Source organism: Protopterus annectens, chromosome 6.part0 (assembly GCF_019279795.1).
Source record: "Protopterus annectens isolate FY-2018-M chromosome 6.part0, PAN1.0, whole genome shotgun sequence".
NCBI classification, from domain to species: domain Eukaryota; kingdom Metazoa; phylum Chordata; order Ceratodontiformes; family Protopteridae; genus Protopterus; species Protopterus annectens.
The window spans coordinates 1,295,174,998-1,295,191,382 of record NC_056737.1 but is presented as its reverse complement, the minus strand read 5'-3'; the positions used below and the strand labels follow the sequence as shown (position 1 = coordinate 1,295,191,382).

Below are 16,385 nucleotides of genomic sequence, written 5' to 3'. Positions count from 1 at the left end.
AGTTCAGCATTCTTCTGCCACAATCTTGGCACTGCTTAAAACCAGTGGTTGATATTGACTTATCTGCCATTATAGCCAGAAAAGAGCAAAGATTAAGAAAGAGAAAGTTAGGAAACATACAATCACTCAGTCACAAAAACAGAGACGAATCCTACCAATGATGGTAGGAGAGACTACCCAACATTAAGGGAAAGAGAAGAAAGTGGAAACTACCAACTATGGTAGGCAAGAAGTACCAAAGGGTACAGGTTAAAGAAGGAGAAAAAGGGGTAGACAAGGTTCAGATAACACTACATAGATTAAGAAAGACAAAAAGGTTAGAAAATTGTAATAAAACATGTAAAATGTACTTAGCTGCGAGAAAAAGTTGGCTGAAGCGTCTTTTCTATAAGAGTGGCAAAAGAGATGTGAGGTAATGCAGAAAGGGGCATTATGGGTAGACTATTAGCTCGAAAGTGTTTTGGCTGGAGCGAGCTATATAATGGCTGGATCACTTCTAAGGATCAAAACTGCAACCCATCAGTTAAGAACAGATGAAGATTGACAACATCAGATCAAAGGTTTCAAGATGCATCAGTCTGTGTGTTAGGATGCTAAGAGTAGAAAGCATTTTTGATTTACAGGTAGCCACTTGGCTTTTGATAGTACAAAGCCATTGAGTGCTCTCTTGTGGTCCAGGTGATAAATCTGGTTGGATGCCTACATAAAAGTCTGCAATTTAAAAAAGGCAGAGGGGTACTGTTGTGGTTTTGTTTTACAGAGATAAATTCACTGTGGAATGCTGAACAGCCAGCATAGCAAAAAAATGCTCTGCTGACAGCCCCATGATGAGAAGTTACATCTGTTAAGTTTGAAACTTGGGACCATCAATAGGGCACATAAGTCACTTACTTTGTGATTTCACTGGGGCCATCTGATGCTCATCACTGCTGCATATTGGCATTTGTGTGAATGGACCTCTGTGACCATCTTTGACATGGCACAGAAGGGGGTATGAATGAACCTCTGTATGACTGGCACAGAAGTCTGTCACAGCACTAGACTGCAAGCCAAGTCTTCCAGCAGTCAAATACACCCTTGTTACAAAGCAGCACAATAACTAAAAGCCAATCTATGCGATGTGCAAGATGATTCAATGTACCATTAAAATGTTCATCAGAAGGTTGTATACTATAAAGTCACTACATAACCTACGTCTTTTAATGTCTAGCAGGGGGGTAATATGGCTATAGTGTGTACAATATGAAAATTCCTGGCTACACCCCACTGTGATTATCCACAAAGTTTAGTGTTCAGTGCTGGGGCCCAGTGTTACTTAACACTGCACTATTTAACTTTTTTTTTTTTTATCTTTCCCAGAAATAGTTATTGTTGGCTATCAAAATATGCTGCTGGCTACAATAAATGCTACATTATGCACTAAAGATGAAGATACTGACAGCTTAAACAACTAATTGAAGGATATCAGTGAATGAGCAAAAAAATTAGGTACACTATTTCATTACAAAAAATGTTACATTACGCTTACTGGTAAATAAAAGTGAAGATCTGTTGGCGTAAATCAACAAGAACAGACAGTCATTACAACATACAAATGAATTGGGCCTTATTATCTGGCACAATAAAGCTTCATGTAATATGTAATACTAAACAAGAATAAGATAAAACAAATGACTAGGTTTGGTGCTTAGAGCTCCAGGAAAGCCACTATTCTGCGTAACTTGTACAAAACCTTAATACATCTACTTTTGAGTGCTATTTTCTGCTCCCAAACACTGACTGAGGTACATCTCCTAGGAATCAGTCCAAAGGAAAACACTGATAAAAGACTACTGAGCTTGTTATGTAGCTATCAATATCTAGAGCATACAATACAAGCTTATAAATGGCAAAGTGCATTATGCATTTAATAATATGAATGATACAAAGCTAACAGCCCTGAATGGAATTCAGTGGATTTATTATAATAAATAGTGAACTAGCAGCCCTGTTTGCAATTCATTTATACAATGGTGCCAAATCTCTCAGGCATGGCTTCACAAAATTTAACACTAACAAACCACATGGTTAAGGCTCAGATCCCTAAAGAATCGAGGCAGTGTTGCAGAAGACTTCTATCCTCCTGCAGAACTAACCTGAACCTAAACCCCAGCTCTACCCCTCATAGCAGGACATCATACTAGGTGTCACAGTACTCCCTAGACTTTCCAAAACAAAAGTGGACTGACCATTGGCTATGACAGGATGAGGTAATGACATTCTGAAACACTCACTGTGCAACCTGACCACTGAGCCTGACATGTAACCAGAAGTCACCCAAAGCTGGATGCCTCCTCATTGTTGTTTCTGTGCTGGCTTTAGTTTTGCATGCATAAGAAGAAAACCTCTGTCATACATGCAGGTTACACCTGAAAATAAAGAGGTGACATGCTGTGGGACTGTGCCACACAGTTAAATGCTTTACAAAGTAAATCTGAGTTGACATCCCTATACAGAGGTGATGACTCATGAAACTGTACGAAATATGTATGCAGTTCTCACTAGGCTTCCAACACAGTCCTCGCCAGCCGTAGTACAGCAAAACCTATATGTCAACACTGGTTCGACAGACCTATGGGTTTTTCAACAAACACACACTTGCAGTACTAGTGGCTGCCTACAGGCAGAGCTGTTCCTATTCTGCAATGACCCACTAAATATAAAGGGCAACTCCAATAATTTTAAGTTTTACACTGGCTTTCAACATTAATGAAAACCTTCAAAGTGTAGAGACATACTGAGCCCTATTATTATTTCAAAATCTGGACTAGGCCATGATAACTCATCATAAGGAGCCCAAGGAATCACAGAAACTTAGTTTTGGAATTAGACAGCATAAATGTTTTGAGTACCAAATTGATCTGTAGTCTCACCCAAGAAAGGCAGATATGTTACACAACCTATTCCTAGATCTTAGAACAAGCTTCACATGACTATCAGAGCCATAACATATTTACCTGAGTATAGAGAGTACTGTTCATTTGAGATGGTAGCAGCAAGTTTGAATTTAACCTGAAAGAACCTGTACTTTGATGTTCTTTTTTTTTTTTTGGCCAAGCACACAGTAATCTCAACCCTTACAAGATTACATAATACAATATATTAAAATTACTTACTAAGTGTTTCTGCCAACACTCCCTCAAAACTGGTCTCATTTTCTTATGTACTACAATGTCTTGCATGTCTTCAAGGGAAGGGTGTTGTCCAACTTCCTCTTCAAATGGCAACATGTATTCATCTACAGGACCTTCAGGGGAAAAAAGTCATACGATTTACATTTTCTGTTTTATAATGTTTAGTACAATGTTTAATTATCAATTTGTTAGTTCCTGATGTGTTTACAATACAAAGGGAAGATGAAAATGTTCCTTTCTGTCACCTGTAAAGCAAATTCCAAAAATAAATCTCTTAATTTAACTTACATATGTACAGTTCAATGCTTAGTCACATTTTTTCTCATTATTACATTACTACATTGTAAAAAAATGTTAAAAGCACTTAAAAACAGGCAAGCTTTGGAATGCATTTAAATCAAACAAGAAAAAAATAAAAGTGAATGCTTCACTTTTTAAAAATCTTAAACATTGAAGCTTTGTAGACAACAATAACATGATGTTGAGTTATGTTATTTACCATAGCATTAGATCAGTAAGGAGGCCCACATTTGGTACCCACCCTTACTGACTACGTAGACATTAGGATCACTCAAAGACATGCAGTAGGTGGATTGGACACTTTAAATTGGATATAGGTGCGAGTGTGTGGTGTGGATGATTTACCACAGCAGGGCAAGCCAGCTGTCAGTATAAACCTTGGCTCTAGATGACTATCACTGATGAAGTGACATTCCAACCCCATGTGAAAAAAAAATGGGAAAAGAGGTTGTGGATAGATGGACAGGGATAATAAATGTTAAACACAAAATAATGTTCCTGATGGCACAAAATTAGACTAGAAAGCATGGGAGCACAAGGAGCTCCCACAGCAACCCCAGACATCTGTCTGAAGTATTCTCCTCTTCAAAAGTAAAAAAAAAAGTTGTTATGGATAACAAAATCCGCAACGTTGCATAAAATGCTGATATCCTTGAAACTGAGGCATGAATTAAAGGAAAGGAACTTATGAAACTGTACCAGGCCAAAGTCCAGCGGTATAATCATAAACGAGTCTCTGATGTCACTAGTTAGCAAGATGTCATTACTGTTTAACAAAACAGATCTAAGCTTGTCTATAAATCCCAAGAGTCCTCAAGCACCTAAGGACAGCCACCACTGAAAGGTGTGAGTTTACGATCAATATAAATGGCAAGGGGTTCTGTTTTCAAGCCTCTTGCAGAAATAATAAGACAATGGTGGATTAAACCTGTCCTTGTGTATTTTTGGGATCCCAAAAGTGATAGGGATGGGTGATTTGGAACAACCAAAAAACTCAAGTCTTGTGTAGGGATGGAACCCTTCAATACAAAGTCATTCAACATCATTTCAGAGAAGGGATACGCTTGACTGATTTCAATTAACAGCTTGATAAGAATCACCCTCCAAAATGAGGTTCAGCATTTTTCCTGAACAATCCAATTGTTTTCATCAAGTCTATCCCACCACCTTATTGGACTTCATAATATGTATATCCCTGTTGGAGGGGAAGAAAACAGAGAACAAAAGTAAAACCGAAGGTGGAAGATATAGGAAAGGTTTGTTAGTGAAGACAGACCTCCTTACAATCCTTATGGACAAGTACCAAATTTTCTTATCTGTTAATTAGTAGCTCTTTTCATTAACCATTAGGGCACAGTTCCTAGCTAATCCTTCTGGGCAGCCACCATCATGGAAACTCAACCCCTTTGACAGTGGTCATGAAAGAAGACCTGACAATGACGCCCAGCTTACACTGCCTTGCAAGGTTTACAGAGATCAACAACTTGCAGTGACATGAATGTCATCTACAGAGTATTACAGTGAAAAAAACCACAGAGGTAGCTCCAGCTGTACTGGAATGAGTTCATTTGCAGAAAGAGTCTTTTCATACTTGGCGGCAAAAATCAATGATATTTGTAACACCTGGAAAAAGTTTGCTTAGCAATGTCTGTACAGAGTTTAGACTTGGAAAAACAAATAAATAACCGGTCATCTTTATGAAAACATTTGGTTCTATCCACATAAAATCTACACTGTCTGTGGAAATCCACACAATGAATCATGTATCTGCCACCAGGGGCGGCTCGTGGCATAGGGCTGCCGGACTGCAGCCCCCTCAAAAATAAAAAAAGAAAGAAAAAAAAATGAAAAATAAAAAAAAATATTTTTTAAAATTGGACTTCGCATGCGATAGACCGAGTCCCGACTTATCAGTCTATGCGCATGCTCAAGGCAGCCGCCGTCCCCATAGGGGACACAAGGAGACGCCTGTGCACTTTACAGTGCACAGACCCGCCAGGATTATGGGACGTCCGGACTGCAAGAGGAGCAGCAGGGACTCGGGACAGAGCCTTAGGGATCTCGGCCGCCGGGAAGGAGCATTGGGATCTCGGGTCTTCAGTATTGCGCTGAAGGATGTATGTAATGACGTTAACTCTGGATGTATTCATTCAGGTAAGGTGCCTTTAATTTACAATGTTTATTTTATTGAGTTTGTGCTTTTATTTGTGTATGGTGCTTGAGTTTGTGCTTTTTATTTGTGTATGGTGCTTGTGCTTTACTGGAGTTTGTGTATGGTGCTTGTGCTTTACTGGAGTTTGTGTATGGTGCTTGTGCTTTACTGGAGTTTGTGTATGGTGCTTGTGCTTTACTGGTGTGTGTGTGTGTGTGTGTGTGTGTGTGTGTGTGTGTGTGTGTGTGTGTGTGTGTGTGTGTGTGTGTGTGTGTGTGTGTGTGTGTGTGTGTGTGTGTGTGAAAATGCCCCAGGTGCTTATGGTGGTGTGGTAGGGAATGCCTCAGGCTTGAACCCTGTACCCTGTATGCAGGTGTTAAAGACTTGAGTTCCCTACCCACCACCATTTGTAAAAAATTCAGATTTTTACCTCATATTCAATCTGATCTGTTCCTCATAATATCTGTGGTTTGTAAATGTTGCAATGCTTGATATTTGATGGTGTAGTAGTAGCATTGTTGCCTCACAGCTGCAGGTTCTTGGGTTTGATTCTTGGCTGGGGTTCCTTCTTTGTGGGGTCTGTAGCTTCTCCCTGTGTTTGTGTGGGTTTGCTTTTGTGCCCTCCCATGTTACAAAGACATGTCTGCATTATTTCTTCCTGGGCCTCTGCTGAAAATTGTTTATTTGTTCCAAGTCAGACTGTCCTGATTAATGTTAAATAAAATTGACAGGCATTTGAATTTCAGACTTAAGGGTTTCTGAATGTTTAATTCCTTGCGTATTTGATGGTGCAGTGGTAGTATTGTTGCCTCACAGCTATAGGTTTTCTGGTTTGATTCTTGGTTGGGGTGGCTTCTGTCTGCATCTCCTCCCTGTATTTGTGTGGATTTGCTCTGGTGCCCTGCCATTTTACAAAGACGTGTCTGCAGTATTAATCCCTGCATCTCTGCTGAAAATTGTTTTTGTTCTGTCCGCAGTAAAATTGACAGGCATTTGAATTTCAGACTTCAGGTTTCTGAATGTTTAATTCCTTGCAGATTTGATGGTGCAGTGGTAGTATTGTTGCCTCACAGCTATAGGTTTTCTGGTTTGATTCTTGGTTGGGGTGGCTTCTGTGTGGAGTCTGCATCTCCTCCATGTGTTTGTGTGGATTTGCTCTGGTGCCCTGCCATTTTACAAAGATGTGTCTGCAGTTTTAATCCCTGCGTCTCTGCTGAAAATTGTTTTTGTTCTGTCCGCAGTAAAATTGACAGGCATTTGAATTTCAGACTTCAGGTTTCTGAATGTTTAATTCCTTGTATAATTGATGGTGCAGTGATAGTATTGTTACCTCACAACTATAGGTTTTCTGGTTTGATTCTTGGTTGGGGTGGCTTCTGTCTGCATCTCCTCCCTGTATTTGTGTGGATTTGCTCTGGTGCCCTGCCATTTTACAAAGACGGTCTGCAGTATTAATCCCTGCATCTCTGCTGAAAATTGTTTTGTTCTGTCCGCAGTAAAATTGACAGGCATTTGAATTTCAGACTTCAGGTTTCTGAATGTTTAATTCCTTGCAGATTTGATGGTGCAGTGGTAGTATTGTTGCCTCACAGCTATAGGTTTTCTGGTTTGATTCTTGGTTGGGGTGGCTTCTGTGTGGAGTCTGCATCTCCTCTCTGTGTTTGTGTGGATTTGCTCTGATGCCCTGCCATTTTACAAAGACGTGTCTGCAGTATTAATCCTCGCCTCTGCTGAAAATTGTTTTGTTCTGTCCGCAGTAAAATTGACCGCATTTGAATTTCAAACTTCATGTTCTTCAGAATACATAGTAGCACAACCTTTTTTCTAGCAATTTTCTAAGTTTATAAGATGAATATTTTAAATTTGTCCCTATTTTTGGGACTGTATTCCCCATTATTGGCTTAGGCCCAGGTTTTTGTGCTAAGGTTGACAGCTATGGCAAGAACTGAATTCACTGAATATGGACTGTAGAATTGTGCATATTTACTGATAAAGGTGCACTGTAGAATTGTGCATATTTACTGATAATGGTGGACTGTAGAATTGTGCATATTTACTAATAATGGTGGACTGTGGAATTGTGCATATTTACTAATAATGGTGGACTGTAGAATTGTGTATATTTACTAATAATGGTGGACTGTGGAAGTCTGAGTAGACTTTTTATGATAAATGTTCTCAACTGGGCAGTTTTGCCATTATGGGTGCATATGTTTTGTTTCATTGCTTACTGGAAAAATGTTCAAAACAAATTTAAAACACCCTCTAACAAGTGTACTGTATTGTACAAGGAATATAATTTTAGTACAATGAGGAAGGTGTATCAAAGAGCACATGTATGTTTCATATGCAAGGGGCCTATGATTCAAAACAGCCCAAAATTAATCTTTATCTGCCACTGGCAAAATGTATTTTCTTTGAATGTGGGTTTCAATGCTGTTTCAATGAATGTGAGTTTCAAGGGCAGAGAAGTTTTAATGCTAAGTTTTCATTGTGAGACTGCATTGCTTTGTTTAACAGATGACAATGTTTGTGCTGTAAAATACAAAATAAAACTTTCAAATGAAGTCCAATCATTGAAGTAAAGCAGTATGCACATTAGTGTTTATGGTAAATGGAGTGAAATAGCCAAGTAATGGTTAATTGGAATGGCTGCAGAGGCTCCAGTTCAACCATTATTTTGTCAGGGGAGGGCAGCAAACTCAGACAGGCCCAGCTGAACTATACCTCCCAACTGTCCAGATTTTCAAAGAATGAATAGATTTTTGCTTCTTATTTTTGGTTTGTTGTTCATAAAATTTGTAGTTTTAATTCCTAAATGATTTGCCAGAAGTCACTAAATAATAAGTTTCAGACTTCATAACCTTCATAAACATGCATGTTAAAGTAAGAGCCGCTCTATCAACTGTCTCAATTTATACAAGAGCAATTTTTAGTACTGTTTATATGTGCCCCCAATATATTTGGCCTTGTTCAGATTTACTGCATTAACAGGTTGAGAGGTACATGCAAATAAATTGCTTTATAGAATTAGGCATAGCCAACCTCTCAACTGTCCCCAATTTTTGGCTCAAAATGTTGCTCTTCCCCCTAATAATCCCTCCGCAAAATAGCAATTTTGGAAGAAAACATGGAGGGTTTACAATTAAGAAATAACTGTAATAATCAAAGTTATAGATTACTTGAAATGCATGTAGATTGTCCTTATTGTTGTGCCTTTGTCAGACAAGCTTACCTTATGGTCATTAAAGCATTGCTACTTAAACACAGAGCAACAGGCACTTTGAGTAATAAGCATAAATCAACAGTACAAAAATATGACAGAAACCAGACCATTCTGCAAAATCAAGGACAGATGAAAAGCCACTGTAGTACTTATGCAGTGTGTCCTCCCCATCCAAGGTAGATACAACTACTCCTTGCCTTGCTTGGACACATCCAGAGTCACTACATGGGGGAGTGGGGTGCAACAACAAGCATGTCACAATTTGAAATCTCTCTGGCTGACTGGGATGGCCCTGACACATTTGTCATACCTCTCAACTTCAAGAGCAAGAAATCTGGACAAAGCCATACACAGAAGTGGGACAAAGGCACAACAATAAGGACAATTTTTAAATATTGCTCTAATAAACTTAGAAAGATAATAGAATAGGTCTTGCATTAGTATGAATTTTCTGAAGGGTATAAAATCTGAAACTCAAATGTCTGTCATTTTCTAACTTCAGTCTTTAGTGATTTGTCACTAATTTGCCAAAACACAATTTTATGAAAATGGACCAAAAATGTGATGCAAAAATATAAAATAGACACACAATACAGCTTCTACCTGTCAAAGAAGGGACACTTTAATATTAGTACTGCTACCTTGAGCAGCTGACAAAATAAAAGAATCTACATGCATTTCAAGTAATCTATAACTTTGATTATTACAGTTATTTCTTAATTGTAAACCCTCCATGTTTTCTTCCAAAATTGCTATTTTATGGAGGGATTATTTAGGGGAAGAGCAACATTTAGAGCCAAAAATTGGGGACAGTTGAGAGGTTGGCTATGCCTAATTCTATAAAGCAATTTATTTGCATGTACCTCTCAACCTGTTAATGCAGTAAATCTGAACAAGGCCAAATATATTGGGGGCACATATAAACAGTTCTAAAATTGCTCTTGTTTAAATTGAGACAGTTGATAGAGCGGCTCTTACTTTAACATGCATTTTTATGAAGGTTATGAAGTCTGAAACTTATTATTTAGTGACTTCTGGCAAATCATTTAGGAATTAAAACTACAAATTTTATGAACAACAAACCAAAAATAAGAAGCAAAAATCTATTCATTCTTTGAAAATCTGGACAGTTGGGAGGTATAGTTCAGCTGGGCCTGTCTGAGTTTGCTGCCCTCCCGACAAAATAATGGTTGAACTGGAGCCTCTGCAGCCATTCCAATTAACCATTACTTGGCTATTTCACTCCATTTACCATAAACACTAATGTGCATACTGCTTTACTTCAATGATTGGACTTCATTTGAAAGTTTTATTTTGTATTTTACAGCACAAACATTAAGTCATCTGTTAAACAAAGCAATGCAGTCTCACAATGAAAACTTAGCATTAAAACTTCTCTGCCCTTGAAACTCACATTCATTGAAACAGCATTGAAACCCACATTCAAAGAAAATACATTTTGCCAGTGGCAGATAAAGATTAATTTTGGGCTGTTTTCAATCATAGGCCCCTTGCATATGAAACATACATGTGCTCTTTGATACACCTTCCTCATTGTACTAAAATTATATTCCTTGTACAATACAGTACACTTGTTAGAGGGTGTTTTAAATTTGTTTTGAACATTTTTCCAGTAAGCAATGAAACAAAACATATGCACCCATAATGGCAAAACTGCCCAGTTGAGAACATTTATCATAAAAAAGTCTACTCAGACTTCCACAGTCCACCATTATTAGTAAATATACACAATTCTACAGTCCACCATTATTAGTAAATATGCACAATTCCACAGTCCACCATTATTAGTAAATATGCACAATTCTACAGTCCACCATTATCAGTAAATATGCACAATTCTACAGTGCACCTTTATCAGTAAATATGCACAATTCTACAGTCCATATTCAGTGAATTCAGTTCTTGCCATAGCTGTCAACCTTAGCACAAAAACCTGGACGAAGCCAATAATGGGGGAATACAGTCCCAAAAATAGGGACAAATTTAAAATATTCATCTTATAAACTTAGAAAATTGCTAGAAAAAAGGTTGTGCTACTATGTATTCTGAAGAACATGAAGTTTGAAATTCAAATGCCGGTCAATTTTACTGCGGACAGAACAAAACAATTTTCAGCAGAGACGAGGGATTAATACTGCAGACACGTCTTTGTAAAATGGCAGGGCATCAGAGCAAATCCACACAAACACAGACAGGAGATGCAGACTCCACACAGAAGCCACCCCAACCAAGAATCAAACCAGAAAACCTATAGCTGTGAGGCAACAATACTACCACTGCACCATCAAATCTGCAAGGAATTAAACATTCAGAAACCTGAAGTCTGAAATTCAAATGCCTGTCAATTTTACTGCGGACAGAACAAAAACAATTTTCAGCAGAGATGCAGGGATTAATACTGCAGACACGTCTTTGTAAAATGGCAGGGCACCAGAGCAAATCCACACAAATACAGGGAGGAGATGCAGACAGAAGCCACCCCAACCAAGAATCAAACCAGAAAACCTATAGTTGTGAGGTAACAATACTATCACTGCACCATCAATTATACAAGGAATTAAACATTCAGAAACCTGAAGTCTGAAATTCAAATGCCTGTCAATTTTACTGGACAGAACAAAAACAATTTTCAGCAGAGACGCAGGGATTAAAACTGCAGACACATCTTTGCAAAATGGCAGGGCACCAGAGCAAATCCACACAAACACAGGCAGGAGATGCAGACTCCAAACAGAAGCCACCCCAACCAAGAATCAAACCAGAAAACCTATAGCTGTGAGGCAACAATACTACCACCGCACCATCAATTATGCAAGGAATTAAACATTCAGAAACCTGAAGTCTGAAATTCAAATGCCTGTCAATTTTACTGCGGACAGAACAAAACCAATTTTCAGCAGGGATTAAAACTGCAGACATGTCTTTGTAAAATGGCAGGGCACCAGAGCAAATCCACACAAACACATGGAGGAGATGCAGACTCCACACAGAAGCCACCCCAACCAAGAATCAAACCAGAAAACCTATAGCTGTGAGGCAACAATACTACCACTGCACCATCAAATCTGCAAGGAATTAAACATTCAGAAACCTGAAGTCTGAAATTCAAATGCCTGTCAATTTTACATGGACAGAACAAACCAATTTTCAGCAGAGATGCAGGGATTAATACTGCAGACACGTCTTTGTAAAATGGCAGGGCACCAGAGCAAATCCACACAAATACAGGGAGGAGATGCAGACAGAAGCCACCCCAACCAAGAATCAAACCAGAAAACCTATAGCTGTGAGGCAACAATACTACCACTGCACCATCAAATACGCAAGGAATTAAACATTCAGAAACCCTTAAGTCTGAAATTCAAATGCCTGTCAATTTTATTTAACATTTTTTAATCAGGACAGTCTGACTTGGAACAAATAAACAATTTTCAGCAGAGGCCCAGGAAGAAATAATGCAGACATGTCTTTGTAACATGGGAGGGCACAAAAGCAAACCCACACAAACACAGGGAGAAGATACAGACCCCACAAAGAAGGAACCCCAGCCAAGAATCAAACCCAAGAACCTGCAGCTGTGAGGCAACAATGCTACTACTACACCATCAAATATCAAGCATTGCAACATTTACAAACCACAGATATTATGAGGAACAGATCAGACTGAATATGAGGTAAAAATCTGAATTTTTTTTACAAATGGTGGTGGGTAGGGAACTCAAGTCTTTAACACCTGCATACAGGGTACAGGGTTCAAGCCTGAGGCATTCCCTACCACACCACCATAAGCACCTGGGGCATTTTCACACACACACACACACACACACACACACACACACACACACACACACACACACACACACACACACACACACACACACACACACACACACACACACACACACACACACACACACACACACACAAACTCCAGTAAAGCACAAGCACCATACACAAACTCCAGTAAAGCACAAGCACCATACACAAACTCCAGTAAAGCACAAGCACCATACACAAACTCCAGTAAAGCACAAGCACCATACACAAATAAAAAGCACAAACTCAAGCACCATACACAAATAAAAAGCACAAACTCAAGCACCATACACAAATAAAAAGCACAAACTCAATAAAAATAAACATTGTAAATTAAAAGGCACCTTACCTGAATGAATACATCCAGAGTTAACGTCCGTACATACATCCTTCCCGCGCAATACTGAAGACCCGCGAGATCCCAATGCTCCTTCCCGACGAGATCCCTAAGGCTCTGTCCCGAGTCCCTGCTGCTCCTCTTGCAGTCCGGACGCGTCCCATAATCCTGGCGGGTCTGTGCACTGTAAAAGTGCACAGACGTCTCCTTGTGTCCCCTATGGGACGGCCGGTTGTTTGAGCATGCGCATAGACCGATAAGTCGGGACTCGGTCTATGCGCATGCGCGAAGTCCGCAAATTTTAAAAAAATATTTTTTTTTATTTTTCATTTTTTTTTCTTTCTTTTTTTATTTTTGAGGGGGCTGCAGTCCGGCAGCCCTATGCCACGAGCCGCCCCTGGTTAAAGAATTGCCAACATTGAAAGCCTTTCTGTTGTTGCCATGCAGAGAATACTTGACTAGATAATGTATAAGCCTTGGGTATTAAAGGACAGGATTCCATTATTTTAAAAAGCTCATTACACTTGTTGGAGACTTCCAGTCATCTCTACAGGATTTACCCGTAAACTAAACGGAATGCCAATCATGTGTGGTCCATAACCTGTACAGTAATCCTTTAAGCAATGTATCTTGAGCTTGTTTCTTGTTTGCTTTTCATTTTTTACTTTTATCATGTTTTCCCCATGAAACAAGTTGTCAGGCAGCAGGTCTTTTTTGGATAAGAAACATTTTTACAAGTGGGGGCATCACATAGATTTCTACTTTCAGCATGTTGCTTGGTACTTTAATAAAGCTGAATATATTATAATTAGAACTGCAGTGCAAGGAGAAGTGGTTTGAGTTGAGTGCTTCTGGTTTTTCTTATACTTGATTTTGACTGGCATTCCAGTAATGTATTTAAAAGTAATTTATTTTTCATGCCTCACAACCTTTTGTTTCCATCTAGATATTAAGTAAGCTGTCATGCAGCCAATGCATTGAAATATTTTTATTCTTCTACACTTATTTTTGTCTTGATTGGACTTTCATAATGATGGTTTGCCACCCAGGGTAGCGTATTTAATTAAAGTTAGTTTTTTTGTGGTTTTGTGCATAGCTCCTCCCCTTTATGGTTGACCACACCCCTTCCCTTTGACCCCGCCCATTCAGCGTCTCCTGCAGCCCCCCTGTGATTTGAAGTCACCAGCCACCACTGTCTGCCACAATTAGAATATTCAGTGAAAGCACATACAAATCAAATAAATCAGTTTGAGACTACCTGAGAACTTAAAGACGTAAATGGTAGTGATATCCATGCTTAAACTGCTTCACTTTAACTGAAAAATTAAACTGAATCAAAAGTAAGCAATTGATTTTAGGAGCTAAATCTTACAAATGCAACAAAGCTTTCACCTGCAAATATGCATTCAGTCAATTTCATACAACAGCCTCAGATTTTACAATGCAATTGTTTTTATTTATAACTTCATCTTCTGCTATTCATTAGTATATTTTTTATCAAAACTCAAATGGTATCATCAACCTTGACAAATCTTTTTGGTGAACCACTAGGAAATGTTTACTACTGCATTACTCAAATCCCTAATATGGTCTTACATCCTGACTTTACTCTTAAGTGTCCTCATATATAAAATAATGGAGAACAACAGGTAACGGCATACACAATCATGTCAGGGTGGCACGTGAAAGTAGCTGTAACCGCAAATTTTTGCCCGTTACTGTTCTACCTTGGTTTCTCTGGACACTGCAGCATGCTTCACATGTCACATATATGCAGATCTTTCCTTTGTGCTTAAAAATGGAAGCCTTGTTTTTACACAAAAATAAATCATAATGAATTTAACAGCAAAACTTCCTTCATTTGCAACCAACACAGAAGGTGTGTTGATAATACTTCATTCATTATCAGATTTATTAATAACATATTCTAATGTTTTCATACTCACGCCACTTCTCCAGCCAAACAAGGACAGACAGTGTGTTAATACATGTACTTTATGCTGATGAATTGCTTGAACAGTACAACTACTACTAGATGTTTCACTTCGGATGTAGCTTTTACTTCAGTGGTAAAGTACAGTTGTGTAAAATCTTCCCATAAACAGTAGATGTCCTACGTTTCACTGCTGCAGTATTCAACTCCAATGGGATCTCCTGCCAAGGATAGACCAACATCCAGCCAATATACTGAAAAAAGAAGTTGTAAATCATTTGTCTTAAACCTGTGGGTTACGGATCGGTATCGGATCCGAGCTGGCAACTTTACTAGCATCAGCTCCAAGCTACTCCCCTTACCCATAATACACCTCCACTGCCTTCCATCCCCAGATCGAGTTTGCTGAACCTTATACTGAGAACCCGACCTGAAAAAAAAAATGCACTTGTGACTTATACTGCAGCCCGTAGGCTGATCTTATGCCAAGGTCCGGGGGAAGGAGGGAGGGACGGTTGAAGGGTTGAAGACAAATGAAGTACAACTACTCAGATGGAACGTTATGGTGAGTACATAACTTTTTTAACTGAAGTAGTTTACTTCATTAGGTCTTCAACCTGTGCGACAGAGTCCCTAGCTACTGAACTCCTGGGAGGCCCTCATTGAAGGATATTCCGGAGCACCGTGGAACCAAAGGATGCTCTCCTTCTGGAAGTCAAATCCAATTTTTAATGAGAAATAAACGTATGAGATGAGGACCAAGTAGCTGCAGAAAAAATATCATCCAAAGACACTCTAGACCAAAAGGCCGCAAACGTAGCCATGGACCTAGTGGAATGAGATTTCACCTGACCTGGAGGAGACATGCCTCTGTCCTTATAGACCTGCAGGATGCATGGAAAAATCCATCTAGATATAGTGACCTTGGAGATTTATAGAAGGATTCAAACAATTGATCAGATTTACGGAAATTTTTTGTCCTGTGTAATAAGTAGAAATGTAACTGTCTATGACCATCCAACATGTGGAGTTTGTATTCCATCTTTTTAGTAAAATTAGGAAAAAATACAGGCAAACTGATTGTCTGACTGACACTGACTGGTGATGCCCACCTTAGGAAGAAAGGATGGATTGGTTCGAAGGGAAACTCTATCTTTGTGAAAAGAAATCATGTAAGGAATTTTGATGGACAAAGCCTGTAATACTGAAACCCTTTTTGCAGAGGTAACAGCCACAAGAAAAGCTGTTTTCCAAGATAAAAATTTCAGATCTGCAGTTGCGGCAGGCTCGAAAGGCGGGGCGACCAAAGCTTGAAGAAATATAGCAAGATCCCATGGGGGAACAGGATCTTTAACCAGGGGGCGTAACAAAAAGGTGCCTTTGATAAAGGCTTTACATAGTCTGGAAGGGGTAAAGAGGCAGAATTC

The 16,385-nt window shown here is 39.0% G+C and overlaps 1 protein-coding gene across 1 annotated transcript in view; it reads right to left on the bottom strand.

Annotated features, from left to right (window-relative positions):
• ACVR2A (activin A receptor type 2A) overlaps positions 1 to 16,385 on the bottom strand; it is a 1,507,426-nt gene that overhangs the window by 97,890 nt on the left and 1,393,151 nt on the right. Inside the window, exon 10 of the mRNA XM_044074861.1 lies at positions 3,156 to 3,286. Coding sequence (XP_043930796.1) covers positions 3,156 to 3,286 — 131 coding nt within the window. The remainder of the gene's footprint in view (positions 1 to 3,155; positions 3,287 to 16,385) is intronic.